The sequence below is a fragment of the Ptychodera flava genome, chromosome 10, assembly GCF_041260155.1.
Source record: "Ptychodera flava strain L36383 chromosome 10, AS_Pfla_20210202, whole genome shotgun sequence".
Classification (NCBI taxonomy): domain Eukaryota; kingdom Metazoa; phylum Hemichordata; class Enteropneusta; family Ptychoderidae; genus Ptychodera; species Ptychodera flava.
Genome location: NC_091937.1, coordinates 17,668,951 through 17,693,338, shown reverse-complemented (window position 1 = coordinate 17,693,338; position 24,388 = coordinate 17,668,951). Strand labels below are relative to the sequence as shown.

Here is a 24,388-nt window from a genome sequence, read left to right as displayed (position 1 = left end):
GACAAATTATCCTCTTTAACAGAATGCTTTGCACCAGCGTAGAGGTATATCCAGATATCTCGAATTTCGAGACTGAAACTCGAGTTATTGCTTCAACTTCGAAGGTTTGGGAAAGTATTGCCAAACGATGTTTACATCGATCAAACTTTTTCTGAATGAACAATCAAGAAATAAAACTTGAACCTGTACAACTTTACACATCACATCGTAATCAAGATCGTTTCTGAATCAGTTACTTGGTTTCACACCGTCGCGCGTGAAATAAAACTTGAATTTGTACAACTTAAAACATCATATGGTAAGCTGTAGAAAAACGGCCTGTTTGTGGTTTTACACTTGAAACACTCTCGACAGCTCAGTCGTAAAGTTAAGTGTTGGAATTGAACAATCTCGGAATCTAGCCGCAATTTTTTTTATATATTTGCACTGTCGATCTTGCCTTTGATCCATGGCCTGTCAGGGAGACGGCTGGTATCAGTCACCGTGTGGTATCAGTTATACCAACGTTGACATATTCATATAGACCCTGGGCAACGTACTCGCTCCCTCCAGATCATTATACACCCATAGATTCCAATCAGAACACCTGCACTTAAAGTTTAGGTTTTACTTACGAAAACATTTCTTGAAAAATAATCGCAATCATACCAATCCATAATCCAATAACACTAGGTCAAAATTTGTAAGACAATAGTTGTAAACATAGACACAAAACAGCACAGAACAGACAGTAAATAGACGGTACAAACAAAGTCAAATTCATGAAAGAAAGATATATGGACCTCTGGCCAAAAGACCAAGAAGTGATGTCAGGTGTTTCGAAAATAGTAAGCGCATCTATGGAATCTATGGAATAAACTTTTATATTAAACAGTTATTTCAATATTTGGTGATACATTTTAACATGATATGTAATAAACATTTCATAAAACATAAATTAGGAAGGTCGTATTTTGTTTGATAAGAAGGCATGTTGCAGGTTTCGATCTGTTCACCCCCATATCAGTGTAAACAGTTCCACTAACAGGATCTGACCGACCGTCACGCTATTCACGTTCAAACGAGCGATATCCTTATTAGCATATCAATAGAAGTCAAAGTTCGCTGCTGGAGTGAAAATCTTGAGTACTCCTTGGAAAATCGGCCGAATTACGTAAACGAACCAGAAATTTTGTTCACAAAAGGAGTTAGGGAATGAGCAATAATCAGAGTTCAGGCAGGTATAGGTCATTTTATTGAATTACGCTCACTTTGGTTTATTTTGCTGTTCAAAGTTCCGATACATGTTGTGTCGTCGTAATAGACCCACTTTCGATGGCAGGTGGCCCGCAGCTATCCGTGGCGGGGTTGACCTTTGACCCGCATAGCGATCCCCGCTACCCCGCCAACAGATAGCTGCGTTTCCACAGCTAGTTGTCCACATGCCATATGTCGGTTTATCTTGTGAACAAACTCAGAAATATCAAATTTCTTCTTTTCCCTTTTCATTTATCAAAGCTCATCAAACCTTGTATAAAAAGACAATAAGATACTACAATACCAGGGCAGTTTGGTCAGTGCTTTTTAAATGAATATCAAAAATTTGAAGTGTTTTGTTTCATTAAAGCAAAAATCCTGCTTGCTGTTTTGAATTTAATCATTTTTATTGCCTTACACATAAAATTCCCTCTAGAGACAATCTTGAGAAGACTGGTGAAAAACCTAAAAATCTGCAGAACAAAAGTTTCAATAAAATTGTTTGTATCCATGCTCATTTCTGGTAAAGTAATATTTAAGTTAAACTCAGATGATAATAAGTGTTAGCATTTTCAAAAAATAGCATGCTTCTTTAAATTTAAAAAAATTATTTGTCAAATTTTAGAAAATTAAAAAAACTTTCATGCCAACATCCAGACTACCCCTTTCTCCAATATTTTGGAGCAAAAGCGTAAGGTCTATCCTCTCAAGGTGTTTATTACATGAAATGTTGAAACACTGTCCTTTTATTGGTGTCCATTCCACCACAGGCTGTGGATTCAACGTCAATAACAGCGACCCTACCATCTGTATCAACGACATCATACAGCAATACAATAGAGAGCACGGCACCGACCTTGCCAAGCTGACGGTGGAGGAACAGATCGCCAGGACCATCACTCAGATGGAATTCCTGCTGGATGACTTCATACTCCGTGGCAAAGATCCCTTCCGGGAGAGATACTATCAAAGATGGCTGCACAGGTAGGAGTAGTTCAGCAACCAGTTTTCCTGCCGGTCTATTAGTCACATCACTGCCTAGAAGTAGTTCTCAACATTTTCTGTCGGAAAAATTTGAATCATAAAATGAAATTTTCCCGTATTGATTAGCCATGGTCAAAAGATTTCATGAACGCAGCATGAACTTTTACACCATTTCAGACGGAGAATGTACAATAAAGGGTGAAAAAATTTTTGAAGAAAAGTATCAAATTTTCTTATATTGATATGGGACTTTCACAAAGATAGTATCACATGAGGAAAACTTACACTTTCTGGTGTATTTTGACGAATATTCTGTTCAGTGATAAAAAATTCAGAAAACCAATATGAAAAACTCTCAAGTTCATTTTCAGTTTAAGTTTGTCTTTATTTTTTATCCATTCACAAATAATGGCAGAAGTATAGGTAGGATTGGAGGTTAAAAATACATGTAAACTGAAACAAAAACTACTACCCAATGACAGCGCTATACATGCATCATACCCAGTATAAGGCTATTTTACTTTTGCTTGCAGGATTCAGACTACAAAACATAGTAAACAAAAAACAGTTTATAGTTTTGTGAATGTGCTTCGGTGCTATCCTTCCAGTTGTAAAACAGTCAGTAAAATTATGTGATCCGTAATGAAGTGTAGTCTAAATACTAGTATAAGAAGATTTTTCAGAAGAGTTCACGGATTCTGTTTGACTGAGGTTGTTTACATATGTGTGTACGTCACTCCCAGTGACTGTTTTTCCTGTCTTGTCCTTCCTTCCAGCGGTGTCAGAGTTCGTCTGGAGAATGAATCAGGACCCGAAGTCTGTGTAGTCGGTTTGGACGATAATGGTTTCCTGTTGGTCAAAGATTCCAGCGGCAACACTCAGAGTGTCCAACCGGATGGCAACAGCTTTGATATGACTAAGAACCTTATCTCACTCAAGACACGATAAAAGTAAGTTGCAAACAAAGTTGTCGGCAGAGTTAAATTCTCGTGGGGAACAGCTTTGAGTTTTCAACTGCTTTACAGTGACGTGGACATGTATTATTTTGGACAAATAGTTGCAACAGAAAGTAAAACAAATTTAGTAAAACAAATTTGACCGCCTAGTTGAACCTATGCAAGACATGTTGCTCGAGTCACTGTCCCAGCCATGTGGTCAGTCAGCAAAATTACTTACTGTCACTGACTCAGTGAGTTAAACAACCTCTATGGGGATGGCATTTCTATACTCTGCACCCCTAGATTTCTCCATCAGATGGACTGATCCATTGATTTTAAGAAAGCCGTTTCAAATAGTTCCAACAAAAGAGACACACACGTTTGCAGATTTGACAACGTCATGCCACACGAGGGCAGTAGTCACGTGTAAAAAATATTTGCATGGCCAGCGTTTATTAAATTCCCTGCAAAATGTTGACTTTTTAGAGTACTTACCAGCTATAATATCAGATGAAGAAAAGCAGTTTGTCTTTCATGTAAATCTGGTGTATTTTCATTTTTAAAATCATAATATTTTCTTTTTATACTTTATGAATCGTGTAGCTGCATAAAAAAGGCATAATTGCGACCAACTCTTCCACCAAAAACACTAGTATAGTTCAACAACCTCCCCGCTGCTGATATGCAGCTGGATTTTTTTTCAGTTTTTTTGCAGACAGCAAGCTAGAGTGTCTGATTATTTTTTTGAAACCCAATTTTGGAATGGATGAGACAGTAATGTGAGAAATCAGCAGATATCAAAAAGAGAGATTTTTTCTTAGGTTCAAAATGCCTTGAAACTTATATGATTATTAACAGATGTCCTACATTGCAATTTGTTTGACATAACTATGATATAAATCAGATGCAATCCATTGCTGGTTTCTAGTATTTCTTATCCACATAAATTGTACGTCTAAAATCACTTCTTTTTTCAACTTTTCTCATTATTTCATTATTCCATGCTGACTTCATAAATTGGCTCACTGGCAGACCCAGCGGGAAGTTGTTGTCAAACGTCATTAACTTAGGCAGTCCAGCATAGGGTCAGGATCAGGGTGAGGACCCCCCAGGAATAATCAGTTTAGGCCACTTTGTTGACCAAGTGTTATGAATGTGTATTTTTGAATGTGATGTCTCTTTCTGAAAGTTTTTTGTCCTGAATTTACTGGTATGTTTATGAAACAATATGGACAGGAATTTTATTCAACTTTCACCATGGATAGATCCCTTATTCTGATTAGCATTTCCCCTTCAGTGTGTTTCAAAATTGGTTTGGTCATCCAGGGAGGTTCATTGTCCATTTTTAAACAGAGAGACAAAATCACGTAATAGCCATTTCAACCTCTTATGGTTGCTTTAATATTTCATGATGAGCAAATTTTGAGAAACAGCTGCAAGCAATAAGGCTCATCTAGACAAGTGATGTAATACATGGATGTGCCTCATGCTGTGGACATTTTTCACCGTGAATGAATTTAAAAAATGTAGCTGAATCACACATAGAAAAGTTATAGTTTTGATAGTTTAAGGTAGTATGCTCCTCAAAGTGAAAGACTTAAACTTTTACCCAAACTGTCCTCAATGAAACTTTCACCATTCACTTACCAAATCAAGAATACGAATTTAGGGTCACAGCACAGAGTTTGGTACTAGAGAAACAAATTACCTAACATTTACCGATATTTGGAATTCAAAATGGCCTGTGTTAACTCTATGGAGAAAAATTAAATTTTGATTTTCGAAAAACTAAGATGTTGAAAATTCTTTCTCACTCCAAGAGCTTTAAAATGAGCCCCCACAAGTGGTAGATCAGAAAAGAATTGTAGAAATTTGAGAGTCCAAATATGTGTTCCTGAGACACATTCTACCTTAAGCTGTTCATCCTGCCCTCTGAACAAGGCCAACATCACCATTGGTAACAAAAGGTGAGGTTTGACTAGATCATGGCAGTGAGAAAGTCAATTATTGTCCCGATAGGTGTAGTACGTAGGATAGATAATTTGTCAGTAAGATTTTGATGTCTAGATTTTGACAGCTGAAATGGCAAAGGAGTCAGAAAAAGTGTTTCTGACGATATATGAATCATTTAACTTTGGTTCAAAATTTGCAAAATGCCATTAATGAAAATATTTGAAAGCATAATTTCTCTCGTGTGGCATTGGTCATTTTACACGTCCAACACTATCTTTACACATGAACATTTATGTTGTAATGATAATTAAACAGTATACATGAACATATAATAAAAAATAGATAAAATGAAATTATATAAAATGATGTTTACCTAGTTTCCCGTGCTAGGCCCTTATTCTTGACGTGGTTTTGTCGCACCACCTTGACATTTCCGTCGGGTGTTTTTTTCTTTTACTCAAACTGACTTCAGACACTGAGAAAACTTGACCAATGTCAGCTGACACCTGCAACCTAGAACTAAAAAAAAAGAAGCAAACGGGAGAGAGAGAGAAAAAAGATATCAACAAAACACTCAGTGACTCGTTGCCTGCAATGACCATAGGACAAAGTCTGTGAAAAGGGGACCAACAAAGAACATTCTGTCGGCAAAAAGTTTTTTCATCAAAAGACCAGGAGATTGTTTTCTCCCCATCCTCATGGATAATAGATTGTGACCAGCACAGCTGGGCAAGGGCTCGAGTTACAAGGGCTCTGTGATGACTTCTTTTTCATTTTGCCCCCTTTTCTGCCAAAAATACTGACCCGTATTGATCAAATTTTTGGAGTGGTGATAGCTGGCCAAGTGTTTGCTTAGACCCGGTATTTGTTGGCCGGCTCGGCTCGGGGCTCGAGTGTGAGATTTCACAGCTTAAATGTAAAGACAGGGTACAGATTAATTGATTAAGGCCTGGCCGGTAAAAAGAACTCTTTAGAGGGGACCGGAGTTGTTCTTTAAAGCTATTGAGCTAAAGTGTGTTAAGTGGTCTGACCATGTCACATTCTTTGGCAGGCAGACAGAAGTCCTTGTACACAACCTAAAAAAAACTCTTGTGTACATTTGGATTTTTTTACCACTGTGCTTGCCAAAGATCTGTCCATTTCGTTTTGTCTTTTTTGAGGACCACCCGCATTCTTTACCGGGTGTAATGTCCATTTCAGCTGTTAGCCCAGAGAAAGTATTACGTTCACAAAGAAAACACTACGCCAAAGAGTGACAGGCAATGCGTATTGTTTGGAGGTGTGAACAAGTATTGACCAATTTCAATGGTCCGTAAATAACCATTGATTATAGTGAAACAATGAATGAGATCGCTGGAAAAGCTCATTTGCGATTGATGGCTTTGTTTTAGAGGGACGGTTGTTGTTTTGATATTATTACCAAGGAGTATTGACTGCTCTTTTTGCTCTTGATGCGGTCCTAATCTGTGTTTCACGGCAGCTTTTGTCTGTCACTGACACCACAGCAAACACAGCTGTGCTGCCGTCTTTGTTACGGCCCACAATGCCAGCTCACCAGCCAATCATGGCGCAAAGATCTCTAGCCGCACAAGAGGTCGCTCAGTGTACTCCTTTTCCCCTCCGACCACTTAATGTCAGATTTTTACTCTAACTATCCTTTTTCTTCCCACTTAAGAAACTCACGCTGTTGAAGAGTAAGCCGTTCTGATGGGATCGCTGAAATCGGCGCGCCGACCGAGCTCTATGCACCGCCGAACTGGAGCACAGGTGTTTGCGTGCGACCAATATCAACTGAAAGACCACAACATCACCATATAAAATGTTAATTAAGTAAGCCATAAACAATATTAACACGTGCCCTGTGTATACTCAGTCTGTTTTTAAAAGGGGATCTAAAAATATATACAGAGGTTAAAAAAGAAATTTTAACAATTGGAGCCGAAGTGAACACAAATAAGCAAATTAAATAAATGTTTTAAGATGAATTTAGGTTTGTCAGAATCAAGGCACTTTCTTTTTAGTCAGTTTTCTGTCATTGTTGTCATGGTGAATAAATAGAACGGTTTTCATTGCTCATTACTAAACAATTACTTGTTACTTTTACCCAAGTAAGAATTGTGAGCCATTTTTATTGACTTCAGGGGACCTGCGCAGTTTTGACGAAAAAAAGGAATATCGTCCGAGAATTGATGGTTTTATCATATGAACTATGCAATAACAACCCCTGGCAATAGTGGTAGGAATCCAATGGAAAAATCAGTGCAACTTGCTAAACAGAGATAAATAGTTTGAAATTCAGAGTTTTCAGTTTACTTTCAATAATAGTCAGTGCCTGTTTCTCCCAGTTTTGCATGTCACAGACCAACTTGTCCACGAGGCTGAATCTTGTTTTGCTTGTAAAAAAATAAACAGAAAAAAAAAAATTACCTGTCACGCTGCCAGTTTGTCTGAAACATATTCAACGCTTCACTTAGAGGATAAAAATACAACTGCTCCTAATTCTGCTTCATTTTCTACCAAGTTTTTTGAAGTCGTTTCATTTTCTGAATAATTGTAGGCATATCACTATGGCAACAAAACAATCAATGAAGCATTTATTCTCAGAGCAAGTTTTCTTTGTTTTCTGATTTTGAAAATTGTGAATTTTTTCCTGTTTTCTTCCCGTATTTGATTTTGTCATCTGAATTTTTCTTTTTGTACATGTTTGAAGGGTTTTATTCAGTAGATTTTTGAAAAATAAGTGTCTGATATTTCTGAGAAGTCGAATTTGTAATTTTCATGGATAAAAGGGGTGATCACATCTGAATTTTAAAAATTCAGATTTTTCAGTCTTTGTTATATTTTTGAACTTTATTCATGACGGCTTGACTTTTTCCTAGATTTGTATATTGGCTGTGAACCGTTTAGGACAGAATAGAAAGTCTCTAAAGAAGAAATTTGATAGTTTTTAGTGAATTTCTAAGTCATTCAATTTTAGAACACCCAATGTCTTTTGAGTTGTGTCATCAAAAATGAGGGTAATTGGTACGTGACAGTAATTTTAAAGATTTTGTCGCAGGAAAATATCAAAATAGTTCAAGACAGAACGTAAATTTGAAGTTAACAGCTGAGATTGTGAATGTCAGCTACAAGTTGTGCTTCTGGAAAACACTGGGCCACATCTACCTAATTTTTGGAAATCAATGCTATTCTAAGGGTGCCTTTCATGTTGACTTAATACAAACATGCCTCCTAAGATAATGTTGAATTGTTATACGGCCTAGTACGGGTACAGTATATTTCAGTCTTGCCTCCGTAAGGAAATGCTCCCATAGAATTTAACCATTAAAATCTTTATTGAAGTGTATTCAGTTTATCAAAAACACTAACAAACACTCAATCACGCACAGTAAACATTAGCAGATGCTGTGCACTAAGAACTCTGGGCCACATCCTTCTCATGGTAGAAAATAGTGCTTGTCTAGGGGTTCTTTACATAGTACATACAAACATACTCCCTAAGATAATGTTGAATTGTAATACATCACAGCATGGGCCCAGACTCCTTCAGTCTTGCTAATGATGCTAGTTTTGTTGTTTTTGCCTAAATTACTTACTTTGTTTGTTTGTTACACTAACTCATGAAAATGGCAAAATTGTAAGTTTTTCCTCACATGTCGCAAAACAAACATGGAAAAAGTCATCCCATGATCAGCAATCAGGCCACTTTTGCCAAAGATTCAGAAATGTGTCCGCTGACTCACTAACCATTTGAATCAATTTTTAGAATAATATGAAATTTCTTTTCATCAGTTGCACTATTATGTGTAACGTGTAAAATTTTTCTTGCATAAGAGAATAAGCACTGTTCATGGTCACAGGTTTGTTACTAAATATTGCTGCACATGCGCAACATTGGACACTACTGCAGGAAAAGCGGACAAATGTTGTCAGTGTTGCACGCGTGGCTGTTGTTGCAGCTTGTAGTCTGAGCTGTAAATGTCTTTTAGTATAGAGACTAACACTTGAAGTCACCCAATAAATTGTTCTTTTCAATTTCCAAAAGTGTAATCTAAGAGTAAGAATGCAGACAAATATTTATCTTTACATATTAATGAGAGAACAATGATGTCATTTGCAAACTGCCCTACTTTAACTTTAATACAGTGCACACTTAGATACATCACAGTGTGTAACCATGGTTACCTGAGCAGTTCCCAAAGACTGTGACCGTTTTTCAAGGTCAGGTGAGAATCTCCAACTTACAGGCAGAATTCGCAGAAAAATAATATTCGTAAAACAGCTTGGTACAAAATCTATTCAGTATTTCAAAGAATGAAAGTACGTTGACGCTGAGACTACGATCGTAGATGTTCATATGTTATCATTAGCAGCCATATTCAATAGAGTGACAGTACAGGTGTGAGGTGGTATCTTTTCATGCAATAAATTGAATCTAGATGTGAGAAATCCAAAGTCCCTGATAAATGTTTATTTTTTTTTCTGACTAGGCTGTGTCTGAAGGGACAACAGCTGTACATGTTGATGATTTTTTTTCACTATTTTTGTTCAGTATGTCACCTGCAAGTTTTTGTTCTGCTGTCCAATGTATGTTGAAATACATAATATTTTGCACTGTTTTTCTTTATGTTTGAATTCTTGTCTAGGAAATGCAGTCTACACATGTACAGGCTGAGTTGACAAACCAAATACGGTGTATCTGTACATGTGTTATGGAGAGTAGAACAAGAAACTGTTGTTAATGTTAACCCTTTGAGTGCTGTAATTATTCCCATCAGAATTTTAGTGCAATTTTACCAATTTTTATGAATTTTTCTGTAAGTTTTTTGATAATTTTGGACAAAATGGATATCACATTTCATTGACTACAGTTTTTTATCAAAAATTTTGGCAAAAAAATCAGAAAAATATTGACCGGGGTGTATTTCAAAACTGGGACAAAAACTGACTTTGGCGCTCAAAGGGTTAAAGACAAAAATAGTCAAAAATCCTCAAAAGTTACACGTACTGCCTCTGACAATGTTGAGACAATCTGTCAGATTTCACTGAAGATTTTCATAAGTTCTTACACTCTTATCTGTCAGTGATACAAGCAGGCACAGAGGCCATGATATTCAAAACCAGCTTTTACATTGACATGGTCTGTACTTTTCTGGAAAATTTCTTAAAATCCTTGAATTTTAAAGTCTCCCATAAAGTTCTTTAAAAGGTCATCAAATAGTCCTTGAAGGTGAAAATGAGTTGTGGAAAGTCTACGTAATATCGGTAAGCCACCCATGGTTTTCCAAAATTAAGAAATGATTGGTCGTGATATTGGAAAAATGACAAGTAAAATGATAAAGCAAAATCATATATCATAAAAATGTTACTGGGAAAATTTGGAGATGTCAGACAGTCCTTGAAAATTGCTATAGGATCATGGAAAGTTGTTGAAATTTAAGTGACTTAAGAGTGTATGGACCGTGATTGGGAATGTAGTGATTGTGTCTGCTTTGGCAAAGTATGTCTCCATAGTGATAGGGTGGTTGACTGTAACTGTTCATAATGGCCAGACTGTAGCATACTGGGTCCAGGCTGAACAATGTTGCATATCAACATAATCCCAGGGGGTCCGGTTGCTTCACAAAGGTATCGAATATCTCTATGGCAACAAGATGATTGACTGTAACTATTTAGAATGGCTAGACTGATGAATACTGGGTCCGCACTGAAGAGTTTTACAAATCAACACAATCCTAAGGGGTCCTGTTGCTTCGCAAAGCAATGGTAGGGCCCTTTAAGACAGCCCTTATTTGTCTGATATGAAAGGTTTGAGGCCCAATACTCAACCAGTGTACCCTCACACATTCAAACACACATACACGCACGCAATTTTAATCCAACAAGAAAAGGACGAAATCCACACATCATATAGAATGAACATTTTTCCTTCCTAGTAGTTTTATTATTCATCATTGTAGGTGGATGTGGTTTGTGAACGAACTTGTCACAAATAAATATGGAAAAAAAAAGTTAGACTTTTTTTTTTGAAAAGCAAGGAAGTACAGGGGAATGGTAAGTCAATTTAAAACATCCGCTTTTAAAAAATAAGAAATCAAAACTATATCAGGCAGCATATTGTAAGACATGATATGTCTAAAAATTAATACATTATATATTTGGTGAAGATGATGGAAATGAAGTGTTTTATAGAACAGCTCTGTACAAGAAAAAGTAAGAAATTCTGTAATTACTATAAGCAATGTGTGTACACACTAGCCCTGGTTTGGAAAATTTGTTATGATTGCAAAATTTTAAATAAATGAATTTCTTTATGATTTGTGAATATTTTCATTTAAAGATTTGCTTTGAAGTACTTAGTGGAAACTTCTAGATGTTTTCCTTTTTTCCAGAATATTGACAATCCTGAACCCTTTTGTGACTCTGTAAAAATTTTGTCTTGGCTTTTCCAAAAGTAAAATTAGTAAACCCAGTATGATGTGAAATTCTGTTTTCTTTTGTAAAGCAAGGATTGGACTGCAAACTTATGGCTTGTATTCAGCCGTGTCCTTTGCCGATAGCAATGAGAAAATCACTTGAGTGTGCGGTAATAGCGTTATCGGCCAGCACATTTCAAACATTCCTTTAAGCGAGAGGGCAACGACTATTACTTAAAGTGTGCTTCACCATTATACCCATGACTGATAGCACCGCCACAGAGATTAAACAACATCGCCATGGCAACATTTAATGAGGGGTTGCCGTGGCAACGGGGCTGACATTTTGACCCCGGCGCTGATTTGCACTTGCATGGGCTAAGTCTGAATCGACTGCGGGCCTGCTGGTTTGCTCTTCCGAAAGGAGTCAACACTCCAAAAATTAGCATTGTTTGTGGCTCGGCTCTGCAGTCCCCACTTCATCTTGTAATTGGCGCAGACCTGCCTCTGCTGAATGCGCGCCAGAAGAACAAAGCGGACTCCATCCCGGCGTCATTAAATAACATTTAAAAAATTGCTGAAGTGCAGTCCAATTTTTTTTTCCCCCCCTCGGCAAACCACAAAAGTTCAAGAGCCCGCAATTGTATCTGAACAAATACACCTATCAATTGGCAATCCATCGTTCACAGCCTGTACACAGATAGGGCCCATAGTTATCCACGGTAGCCAAGACAAGCTGTGTATGCCGGCAGCAGAAATTACACGTTGGCTTCATCAGCATACTGCTCCATTTTATTCAAACAAGGCTCGCACAACACAGGACAACTCAAATGCAGACAGACATTTCGTATTCATCTGAATTTCTTTTTCTGTCGGTGTTTGCATTGATAAAGGACTCACTTCAAACACACGATATGTACCAGAGCTGGTGCGCACACTATGCCTTTCCCCAAAGTATAGGTTTCTCTACCTAATCACCCCTAATTCCCTGTAAACAGGTCCGTAATCAGTGTTGATAACAATGAGTTTGGACTAAACCATGGCCGTGATAGGGTTGAAACTACAAACGTTTGCGTGATCTGCTCCATAGCATGGATTGATTACACAACCAACAGGGCAAAGATTACTGACAAACAAAATACGAAAACTATAAGTGAAGCCACCAACCTCCCCTACTCCCTCCTCCATATTTCCTCCCCAATTCTTGCCAATCAAAGACTTGCACTTTTTTGTCGTCAGACATGAGGATAACACAAGAACAAGAATGAAAATTTACAGAATTCAGGGACAATGTACACAAGAAGAAGGAGAAATTTTTGAGTATAACACAAAAAATAACTGTGATTACAATACTGAAATAAATCATTTCTCACTGTCATGGCGTCAAAGTAACATACACGTTAAAGTTACACTGGTGGGTGAAGTGATATTTACAAAAGAAAATTTGAACGAAAAAAAGTCTTTGGACGTGTTCTAACAATGTAGGCAAGGCATTTCAGCCTTATATGGTGCGGGTGTGTTTGTTTGTTTTACCAGCGTCTCCACTGTCGTCTGTCTCAAAAATTTGGAAAGATTTCTAATTTTACAATATTTTCTGAATTCTTTTGTTTCAGCTTACATTCAAACTTATATACAGACCTTCGTAATATTATACTCCCCTCTAATTTTCTTTTCCCCTCCCCTCTGCAAACATCAAGCATAGGTTGGGGGTAAAATATGCTGATCCTCAAAATCACTTTTTGAAATGAAAAATTAAAAACAAAAGGGACTCATCATGTGATAACTTAATAAATACAGCAAGAAATATTTTTGTAGCTCATTACAATAATGAAGCCTGACAAGCTATTAGCATATTACCATCGCAATACACCTGGTCAAGCCACCATCTCTTTTTTAAAAAAATACGAAAAGCAAACACAAAATAATATATTGCAAATGTGATTTCTAATTATTTTTTTTGGCACTGAATATTAAAATGGCTACAAGTACACTGCAAGTTTGGATGTACTCTGTGGCCTGTGTGTGGCCTATTCAAGTTGTGATGCACGTTTTATTGCTATCGCAGAAAATAATTTCTTCTAAATTACAATTGCATTTACTATGCATACTAATTTCATTTCATAACGATGCTGAATTTTCTATGAAAAAATATTTTTTGAATTCAAAGATTTGTGTGAAGTATGTGTGATTGGAGTTTTGAATAGTGCTGTCTGTATACCATTGCATCCCTGCCATACCCTGAACTGCTGATACAATGCAAGGGCTCCATAGACATATCCAGACAAACAGACCATACCACTTGGATACAGGGGGTGTAAGCTCAAGCAAGGACAAGGTATTTGCAGTTGATAAAGCTGCCATATTTATTTGACCCAGTCACCCTGTTTCCCTGTAAACACATCCAGTCACCATTGATAACAAATGGGTTCAGACCAAACCACGGTGGTAAAAGGGTTAAAACATTAATGTTGAGAACCTTTTGCATTTCTGTCAGTCAAATAATTCAGATTGCTGCCAAGTTTCTCCAGATCGCAGATTGTTTTTGCAAAATGGCTGTATGATTCCCTGGAATTTAAGTGATCCAAAATCAGTGAATAAATTGCTTTCAGAGTTTATTTGAGAAATATTCACGTCATGGAATTTTCTTTCCACTATAAACTTGTTGCCAAGTCTTAACAACTTTTCCACCAGCAGTCAAAGTAATTACAATTTATCAGAATGATTTTCTGAGATTTTAAACAGACACCAAACCTTTCACCCCCCAATTTCCTATACATTGGTCCAATCTCCAATGAAAAGGGCTGGATTGTGCCATAGTTTGATGGGGGACAGGTACATCTGAATAGTTGAGTGTGACAATCCCTCGACCTTGTTCAGGACTCCACTTGGATACACCATCATATTTCAAAATGGAACAATTCAAACAAGTCTCCAGAATTCTTAAGCACAATAGCACATAAAAACACAACTGTAAAAATATATACGAATGGAAATGCTAAAGGAAAGTTGTTTTGGCAAATATTGGACTATTTTCAATGTACACTCTCATATTCTGGGCAGGGCTTCTCACCAACCAACCTTGTTACTTCCAGTGATTTTACTGATATTACACATGCGTAATGATTTTCTAAACATTTCTAGAATCTGTATTGTTTGTATACATTAATTGGTCACTCTTTGAAAACAGACTGGTATCGTAAGTTTTTGTTTTTGTACTTATTAGTTGTACAAAGTTGTACATCATTAATTTTTGAAAAATTAGTTGAAACAATATTATCAATTGGTTAACTGCAAAATTGCAGAAATATAAAATACATTTTATTTATGTAGAAATTTATCACCTTTACGAAAGCTGAGGATATTTATGGCTTTCCAATGAGGCTTTGATGGCAACATTAATCAGTATATTTTTCAGTCACTTGCGATAAAATTTGCTGCTATGGTCTGTTGTAAGTTTAAAAAAAGTTAATATTCAAAGTGTGTGTGTCATTGTCCATGGTATAGCAAATCAAGATCTACATTCTGAATGGCATAGCCAATCAAAATGCGAATTCTGAATGGTAGAGCCAATCAGAATGCGAATTCTGAATGGTACAGCCAATCAGGATTCAAATTCAACAGGGTATAGCCATGGTATAACCTGTGAGTTCACAGAGCTTGGCTGGGAAAGCAACAACTGAAGAAATTTTAAGGTTTTTTCAAATTTTGAACAGAAGGATTACAATAGAGCTAAGGCACTCTGACAGTTTTGACACGTGATGGTAAGATTTTTACGGGGAACTTCACAATCTTCTACTCTTCATTTCAGCGACTAAAAACTTTAGTGTTAATTTGGGGAAAAACACTCTTTGATGATGTCAGTCCAGCAATTCTATTCAGGCATGTGGCCGGATCTTTGTGATGGGAACATAGTATTGAAATGATAGAGAAAGCGACAATTATTTTTAAATCAGAGCAAAACCAACAAGTTTCAAATTTTCACACCATAGGCATGAAAGTTGCCATCCACGATAGAACAGGTATTCTTGATTGTATTGCACTCAAAAATATTACACAGTTTGTTTTAATGTGTGTATGAAATCACTCAACGCCAGAAATGATTTTATAATGATGTAAGCAACGCTTCAATGAAACTTCTAATGCACTGGGGAAATATTTCGGATTTCTAAGCCCTTTGCGCACCACTCGATCCTGCTCAGTTCAGATTTAATAAAATAAGTCTTGGCAAAAATATCTATTAAAACTTGGATATCATGACTTTCCTGATAAAGACAAAGCATTTGAAAGAATTGGACAGCTCCCTTCAGGAGGCAAAAGTTCGATTTTTTCAAATATACTGCTCTGATACTGTCTACAATTTTCCAATCAGACCCTATGAAAAGAAATTCCCTCGGGAATAGTGGAAAAATATGTGGGTTTTGTTTAATCCATCTGCGTATTAGCCTGTTTACTTGTATAATTATTATCAAAGACCAAAAACTACAAACTTTTAAGTTGATTTAAATTTGATAGAATTAGTTAAACAGATTTTAGTATAAATAAATTTAGCACATCTGATCATTTCAGTCTGGTGGGAATGAGTCTGCTTGAGATGACATTTTTTTTTTGTGAACCTGCAAGGCTCTGATTTTAAGTGACAAAGCAGACAAAGCAAAAAGCCAGCCATTTTTCATAAAGTGCCTGTGGGGATTCAGCAATCAGTATGCGTATCCGTTGACCTGGCCTTTGTAATGCGCGACACGGTTTCCATAGTGACTGTCCATGCTGTCCTCCACGGTGCCATTGCTAAGCATCGTGGGATATGCTTTGTTGCGTGCGAGCTCGTCTGAACACTGCACAACATAGCGTTTGCTACTTTCATTGTAGTAGTTGTACACAGAGTGGTAATTGGCCGGATACTGGTTGTTGGCGCCCGACAGGTAGTCCATCCCGTTCAAGCGCTTGGTGTAGTCCTTACTGTAATCTACTGGTCCAGACATGTCACTGCTGTAGTGTATAGTACTCGTGCTGTTAAAGTACACAGGCCGACAACTATTTGATTCAACAGTCCTGTCAGTATTTGCGCTGCTACCACTCGTCTCATTCGGGGATGGATTACTGATTTGATTTCGGCTGACTGCCCTCACCGGGCTTGTCTGGCTAGCTGCGGGCGTGACAGGTGTCTTTGGGGAACTTTGCGATGGGTGCCGCGGCTGGCCTGTTTTGCACTCCTCTTCCTTGACAAGTTGCTGAGTGGCTTGAATAAGTGAGTCTATTTTACTCGACCTACCGTGATCCGGGTAGGATTTGCCATTGTCTGAATCTGAATGTACAGAGTCGTTTCGGTGGTGATACGCCCTCATGTCCTGCGCTTGCTGTTGCTGCGATGGCTCCTGATGATGGGGGCTGTGCGTTGAACTGTGGGCTGGAGATATCGTTGATTGCACATGCCCACTGCTTCTCTGCAAGCTGCTGCTCGGCTGACTGCAGCACTGCGTCTCCGACATCCGCTGCAACACAGCCTGAGATTGGCTGCCCTGCGTGTGAGCAATCTCGGGGTTGCCATGGTAATAGGGATGATGGTGTTGCTGCTCTTCATCATAATGCATCCGATAGGGCATATTATCAGTGCTGCAGTGCCCATAAGTATCTGATGCACTGTACGCGTATGAGCCAGTGTAACCATAGGCACCCTCTCCATAAATACCATAGGCAGTGGGAAACATAGCAGCCCCATAGCGTTCCATTCCATCTTGGTAAGGTATTGTGGGGTAGCCCGCCATTGGTACTGGAACTTCACATGTTTGGTACTGTCCAAAACCCCTGTCAGTCATATACTCTGTATTCATGTAGTGTCCCTCGTACATGGCATTGGCAGCAGCCAACGTATATGGCATTGACTTTTGGGCTCTTGATTTGCACCTCGCCGGACGGACTTTCCCAACCCTGGAACGCTCATTACTTCCACTGTAAGAATTCTGGAGTGTGTTTGCTTCCAGCTGATCTGTGGACAAGAATAACTCTTTGTCTTCTGAACTTCTGCAAATAACAGATAATTTCATGTTATTGTAATGGATATATAATGCAGTAAGCTGTACAAATACCCAAAAGCCATGGCAAGTCATATAGCACTGAATAAGATTAAGCAATAATAAACATCAAAATCATGTGTGTGTCCTATATCTTTGCTTTAGGTATTGTTACATGTCTGGTTTTCCCTACTATAGTTTCAACATCTCTGAAACCAATGAGGTTCGACAGTGATTCACCATTTTGAAATTGTCAAATTTGAACTCCGCATGTTTTCAAAATTCTCCTTTTGTGTGTAAGTTAAGCCATCTACCTGATCCCTTCAGCAACCATATGCTGCCCTGACAGTTTTCATGGAAACTTCACAGTTTTTGCATTAGCACTATCAGACTATGCACAGCTGCATGGGTGTGGCACAAGCTGTGCGAAATCACTGAAAACCTGACAATCCACCTCACATCAGTTTTATAGAGAAACTACATTCAGTACCACATTCTGATGCATGAACAGTTTACTCAAATGATTAACACATTAAAGTTTTGAGAAACATTTCTGGAGATTTATTTCAAAACAAGGTGACATATTTTTCTAGAAACAGTACTCAGATGGCTTATTTAATATTACATTTTTCACAAGATGAGCTAAAGTATAAATGTAAATTGCATGAACAACACCAACAGTGTACAGTTTGTTAACACTGCCACTAGATAAGACTTATTTCATCAAAAACTTAACACAGTTATGCCATAATTATGCTGTATAAGAGTTTTGTTGTCAACTAGGCAATTAGAAACATAATTCTCAATTTTCCCACAGTGTTAAGGTACAATTTAACAGGGGCATTATGTTTCTTAATAGAGATACAGTAAATCTGTCTACACAGAACCCTACAGAGACTGAGAAAATTGTCCAGTTTGGAGAGCTGTTTGGTTTATAGAGTTCCTTTGAATATAAAGTTCTGTGGGACTTGGAAAAGGATTCAGTTTAGACAGGTTTCCAGTTTAGACAGGGTTCGGTTTCGACAGGTTTCACTAAACATGCACTAATCTAATGAATTCCTGACAAAAAAAAATCATTGAAAACAAAATAGCAACATTTTCACTGTCACTTTTAACCCGGAAAAGATGTCAGAATTAATTATTTAGGTTTTATTTACATTTTTACTGATGGTAAATGTTTAAATCCATATTTTCAGAAAACAGATGACTTCTTCATAGTAACATTAAAAAACACACAAGGAATGTTCTACAACAGATGGATACAGTCAAAAAACAGTATGCTCCAAAATTGCTTTATTGATAGCTTCTTATCTCATAACTTTTGTCTTTGGATGGATAAATATTGATGTTTGTCCTTGATGCTACGTTTTTACTCAAATTCTGCGACACTGTAAATTGAGAAATGCTGCATTAATGTTGATTGGAGAGACACACAATGATACATTTTGGTGCTTGAAAGGAATTCTTGCTTCACTGGTGTGCGGCATTTGATAGTTATTTTGCAAGTAGTGTGAACACTTCATGAATGTGTAAATCATCACTTGCATGAATGTCTCTTAAAGTTACCGAGCAGGATAACGCAATCAGATGCACTTCTTACATTTTAACGATCAGTAAACTTTCTGTTAATCTCATTTTTCAGGAATTATCTGATTCTAGAAGTGATTTTAGATGCACATGTTAATCCTGCCCAGAAGGGTTTCTTCATGAACCATCTACAGCCACACCTACGCGCATTTTATCTCAAAAGTACCACCATCTACAGCTACACCTACACACATTTCATCTCAAAACTATGACCATCTCCAGAAAACTTGCCATCCGTTTACGAGTTTCCTATTGATCACAATTACTGACATTGCGGTTCTTATTTCAAATAAACCGGTTCTTTTCCAGCCTCTTTCATCAGTCATGTTTCAGTCATTTATGTTTCTTTGATGTAAAGCCTGTGAACGTCTTTTACTTTCATAGTTGTGACAATTTCCAAGTGCCAAAACAGTTGCAGGTGTACTGCTTGAAATAAAAGTTTATTTAAAAATTCACTCTTTTCATTGGAAAGAAGGCTCCTACAGCAATACTCACGTGAGGACTGTGTTGACGCTGACGATGCAGTGTGGCCGTGATGACCTGCTGTTGTGGACAATTGTAGCCGAGCTCTGTATCCAGACCCAGCCACCTTGCTTTGTGAGAAACCTATAGTACTTAGTCGTCACCTGTCCTTTAAGTAGCACTGCTGGTCAAAAGAAAGAAATGAGGGCATTTTTTGAACCTGATGAAATAAAGTGTGCCATATTCATGCATTCAACTAGAATTTTCACTAAATCAACCATGATAAAAGGAACATAGTTAGCACAGTGGGCAGCATAAAGCATAGCAACCACAGAAAACTGAATACTGAATAAAAATTCTGTTCATGTAAAAAATTGTGCACACAATTCAATAAATGACCACATTTTTGTGAGAATTCTCACTTAGTAAGTTTCATGAACTCAAATTTGTGAAATGCATATCTATTTTAGTAGCTCGATGGAGCGACAAGCTATGGTGATGCATTTTGCCACACTTTCATTTCATTCAAAGATTTATACCACACATGCATCCATTAAGATGTCAAATTCCGCACTTGGAAAAGAGCCGTCATTACTGCTGCTTTTCAATTCAACAATAACCAGAAAAGCTATTGGTTAGTATTTTCTCTGTCCCTCCTAAATAGATAATATTCAAAACATTTTTAATGTTCATTTACTTTGCTAAACCATGTATAGCAAACATTAAATAAACTTTTATTTGAAAAAAAACCAAAAACGTTTCTTTCAGATGCAATGATTTGCTGCACAGGGAGAGCAAGGTTTTTGATGTAGATTTTTGAGTAATTTTGCATAGCACAAGTCACAGGACAAGTGCTGATCGAGTCTTGCATGCATTTGACCTGTTTGTCCCTGTTGTTTTGACATTTGTGAGACCGCGTTCTCTTTTGTTGATGACTGACACATGCAAACATCAAGTCCATCACACAAACACAGAGGTAGATGCATTGAATTCCTAACAAAACAGCTGCCCGCAGAAAGCCAAGGCGTTGATGTTTGCCACTACTAATTTGCTTGTACACACGTGCAAGACACATGAGATATATAACCAAAATCTAGGGCCATCTCTAAAGACATTAATCCTTATTGTAAATAAAAACAGAAATGCACTTTGATTTTCAAAAGTGAACCATATATTATAAATTTTACACTATCTTTTATTTAACAGCTCTGTGGTAAAGGGACTGCAGCATGGCTAAGTCAGGCTGTTGAAGTTACTCCACTTGAATCAACCACAATTTTCAAATAACTGTGTAACTTCATTTTCCTTTTAAATGTATCAAATCAACACATTTTCTAATTAGTACCGTGTCTTCTCTGTAATTTTGTCCTTTTAAATAGATGACAACCATGCACCCTGTTCAAGATTTGAATGAAAGCTATTACTCTAAGCACAAACATGGGGTTCTTTGTAATCAGTGGATCTTGTTTGATCGGATCTAAAAACTACAGTATTGGCATGCTATTGCTAATAGTTTTTTGACCAAACAGCCTACAAGCCAGTGTAACATGACTATTCTGCGTTTTTGATATTGTAGTAACATTTCCTTCTTGTTCCCATCTGCATAATTCCCCAGTTTCTACCTATAAGCTTATTTTGAAAGGATTGTTGCCATAACTTCACAAAAGTGCGGACATCAAACAGCCATGGTTACTCCAATGATGCATACGGGTTGTGGCAGAAAAACATCCTCACAGCTCTAATACACAGGGCTTATTTGGCGGCAACCTTGTTCAGCAGTTAATGCAGCAGATGATGCTGAATTTTTTGTGTGTATCATGTCTGTGACATTAGAGCACAGATGTGGAGGAGAACTACACTAAGGCTGCATTCACAAATACTGGGAGGCTGGAGGAATTCGGGGAGGGGGGCATTTGAAAATTTTGAGGGTTGTAGAGGGGGACTTGAAAGTTTTGCTATACGTACAATTTTTTCAATATTTCTATGCAATGTATCAAATACAGTTCCGTGCTGTCTCCCTACAGTATGCTGAAACAATATTCAGTTAGTCAAATATGTAAACAGTAACAAGAGATCAGACCGAAAGTCAGTTGACGATGATACTAATGCATGGTACACATACACAGGCTCTGTTGGCAAGCTGAATACAGGACAGTTCAACATGCTGTAAGGAGTAGAACAAGAATGTAGTTGTATAAAGTGAACAAAAATCAAAGTTAACCCTTTGAGTACTGTAATTTTTCCCACCAAAATTTTAGTGCAACATTTTAACCATTTTTTATGAATTTTTGTATAATTCTTTTGATTATTTTGGACCAAACGGACATCAAATTTCATTGCCTACAGGTTTTCATCAAAAGTTTGGAAAAACTTGAATAAATTTGACTGGGGTACGTTTTATAAACGTGACAAAAGTTTACTTTGGCTCTCAAAGAGTTAGTACAGCTACTGCCCTGCTACTGCCTATGGGCAGCGTCTCTGTCACTGCCTACAAGCAGTGACAGAGCTTATCTTGAAAGGATGCATCACCACAACTTCACAAAAATGCAGACCTCAAACAGCCATGGTTACTTCATTGATGCGTACTGGGTTGTGGTAGAAAAAATATCCTCCGATAAAATCCAAAACCTTTCTGACAGCTTTAATACACAGGGCTTATTTGCCAGCAGCTTTGTTCAGCAGTTAATGCAGCAGATGATGCTGAATTTTTTGTGTGTATCATGTCTGTGACATTAGAGCACAGATGTGGAGGAGAACTACACTAAGGCTGCATTCACAAATACTGGGAGGCTGGAGGAATTCGGGGAGGGGGGCATTTGAAAATTTTGAGGGTTGTAGAGGGGGACTTGAAAGTTTTGCTATACGTACAATTTTTTCAATATTTCTATGCAATGTATCAAATACAGTTCCGTGCTGTCTCCCTACAGTATGCTGAAACAATATTCAGTTAGTCAAATATGTAAACAGTAACAAGAGATCAGACCGAAAGTCAGTTGACGATGATACTAATGCATGGTACACATACACAGGCTCTGTTGGCAAGCTGAATACAGGACAGTTCAACATGCTGTAAGGAGTAGAACAAGAATGTAGTTGTATAAAGTGAACAAAAATCAAAGTTAACCCTTTGAGTACTGTAATTTTTCCCACCAAAATTTTAGTGCAACATTTTAACCATTTTTTATGAATTTTTGTATAATTCTTTTGATTATTTTGGACCAAACGGACATCAAATTTCATTGCCTACAGGTTTTCATCAAAAGTTTGGAAAAACTTGAATAAATTTGACTGGGGTACGTTTTATAAACGTGACAAAAGTTTACTTTGGCTCTCAAAGAGTTAGTACAGCTACTGCCCTGCTACTGCCTATGGGCAGCGTCTCTGTCACTGCCTACAAGCAGTGACAGAGCTTATCTTGAAAGGATTCATCACCACAACTTCACAAAAATGCAGACCTCAAACAGCCATGGTTACTTCATTGATGCGTACTGGGTTGTGGTAGAAAAAATATCCTCCGATAAAATCCAAAACCTTCCTGACAGCTTTAATACACAGGGCTTATTTGCCAGCAGCTTTGTTCAGCAGTTAATGCAACAGATGATGCCAAATTTTATGTGTGTGCCATGTCTGTGACATTAGAGAAAGACATGGATGTTAACTACTCTAAGGCTGCATTCGCAAATACTGGTCGGGGGGGGGGGGGGGGGCAGGAGGAATCCAGGGCCATTTGAAAATTTGGGGGTAGTAGAGGGGGACTTGAAAGTTTTCTTATTGATATATGGAGGGACCTGAAAATATTTTGGTTCCCTATTACTTTTTACATTTTCAGATTCCATAGTTTGGTAGGTAATTCAATGGAAAATGAATAACTTTTTTATGTCATCCAATGGTTCCAATGTTAGTAATTATTCAGATATCTAGAACCATTTTGTTGTATTTCAAAACTTTTATTTTGAAAAAATCTAAAAATGTATGAATGTGAATTGAATTTTTTATGAAAACAACAAGTGGGTCTTGTAACGGGGAAGTAGCCCACAAATGTTGATAATTTTTTCAATATTTCTATGCAATGTATCAAATACAGTTTCTTGCTGTCTCTCTACAGCATGCTGAAATACACAATATTGAGTTTGTCAACAAAGCCTGTATATGTATGCAGTATTGGTGGTAATTGAATTAGTCTTGACTGAAAGACATTTGCCATTGATACAAATGTGCAGTAGACATACACAAGCTGTGTTGACAAGCTGAATACTGACCAGTTCAACATGCCATAGGGAGTAGAACAAGAGTAAAGTTGTATAAACTCAGATTTTATTGTCAACATTATCATAGTTAATATAATTACTACCCTGCAACTAAATAAACTGAATACTGAATACTTCAACATCAGCTGTAAAACAATAAATTGGAGTTAATGTAAGAAGCAAAAATACTGAAAAGTGTCAAAATTTTATGTTTGTAATATTGTTTACTTAAGGGTGTATGATCAGAAAACTTGTAGCTATTGTTATACTTTTGCATAAGGGATTCTTGAATTCTGGTATATTAGAATAATCAAATATTAAAGGAAAAATATGGGGCCAACATGCATGGTTTTCAAAAAATGTACAACGAAAAGTTATAGATTTTCATGAAACCCACATAAATCAAGGTATAAAACCATTCATTTCAAGTTCATTCAGTGAATGAAATGTTCACATTCTCAGCGTACAATAGCACAAAAGTAAAATTTTGAACAGTAAAGATTCTAATTTAAATGAAAAAATGTGTGAATGAATTGAATTTTCTATTTTTCACCAAA

General features: G+C 37.2%; 2 protein-coding genes across 10 annotated transcripts in view; one reads left to right on the top strand and one right to left on the bottom strand.

The window, feature by feature from the left end:
• Positions 1–11,584, top strand: part of LOC139142158 (biotin--protein ligase-like) — a 635,662-nt gene extending 624,078 nt beyond the window's left edge. For all 4 annotated transcript variants that reach the window (XM_070712006.1, XM_070712004.1, XM_070712005.1 and 1 more), the window contains 3 exons: positions 2,007–2,220; positions 2,997–3,170; positions 6,787–11,584. In XM_070712006.1, coding sequence (XP_070568107.1) covers positions 2,007–2,220; positions 2,997–3,168 — 386 coding nt within the window. In that variant the 3' untranslated portion in view covers positions 3,169–3,170; positions 6,787–11,584. The remainder of the gene's footprint in view (positions 1–2,006; positions 2,221–2,996; positions 3,171–6,786) is intronic.
• LOC139142159 (single-minded homolog 2-like) overlaps positions 11,023–24,388 on the bottom strand; it is a 96,645-nt gene continuing 83,279 nt past the window's right edge. For 4 of the 6 annotated variants that reach the window (XM_070712011.1, XM_070712008.1, XM_070712009.1 and 1 more), the window contains exons 9-10: positions 19,618–19,765; positions 11,023–17,545 (exon numbers count right to left, since the gene is read on the bottom strand). In XM_070712011.1, the coding sequence (XP_070568112.1) occupies positions 16,225–17,545; positions 19,618–19,765 (1,469 nt within the window). In that variant the 3' untranslated portion in view covers positions 11,023–16,224. The remainder of the gene's footprint in view (positions 17,546–19,617; positions 19,766–24,388) is intronic. The other 2 variants (XM_070712007.1, XM_070712012.1) reach the window with 1 other exon arrangement.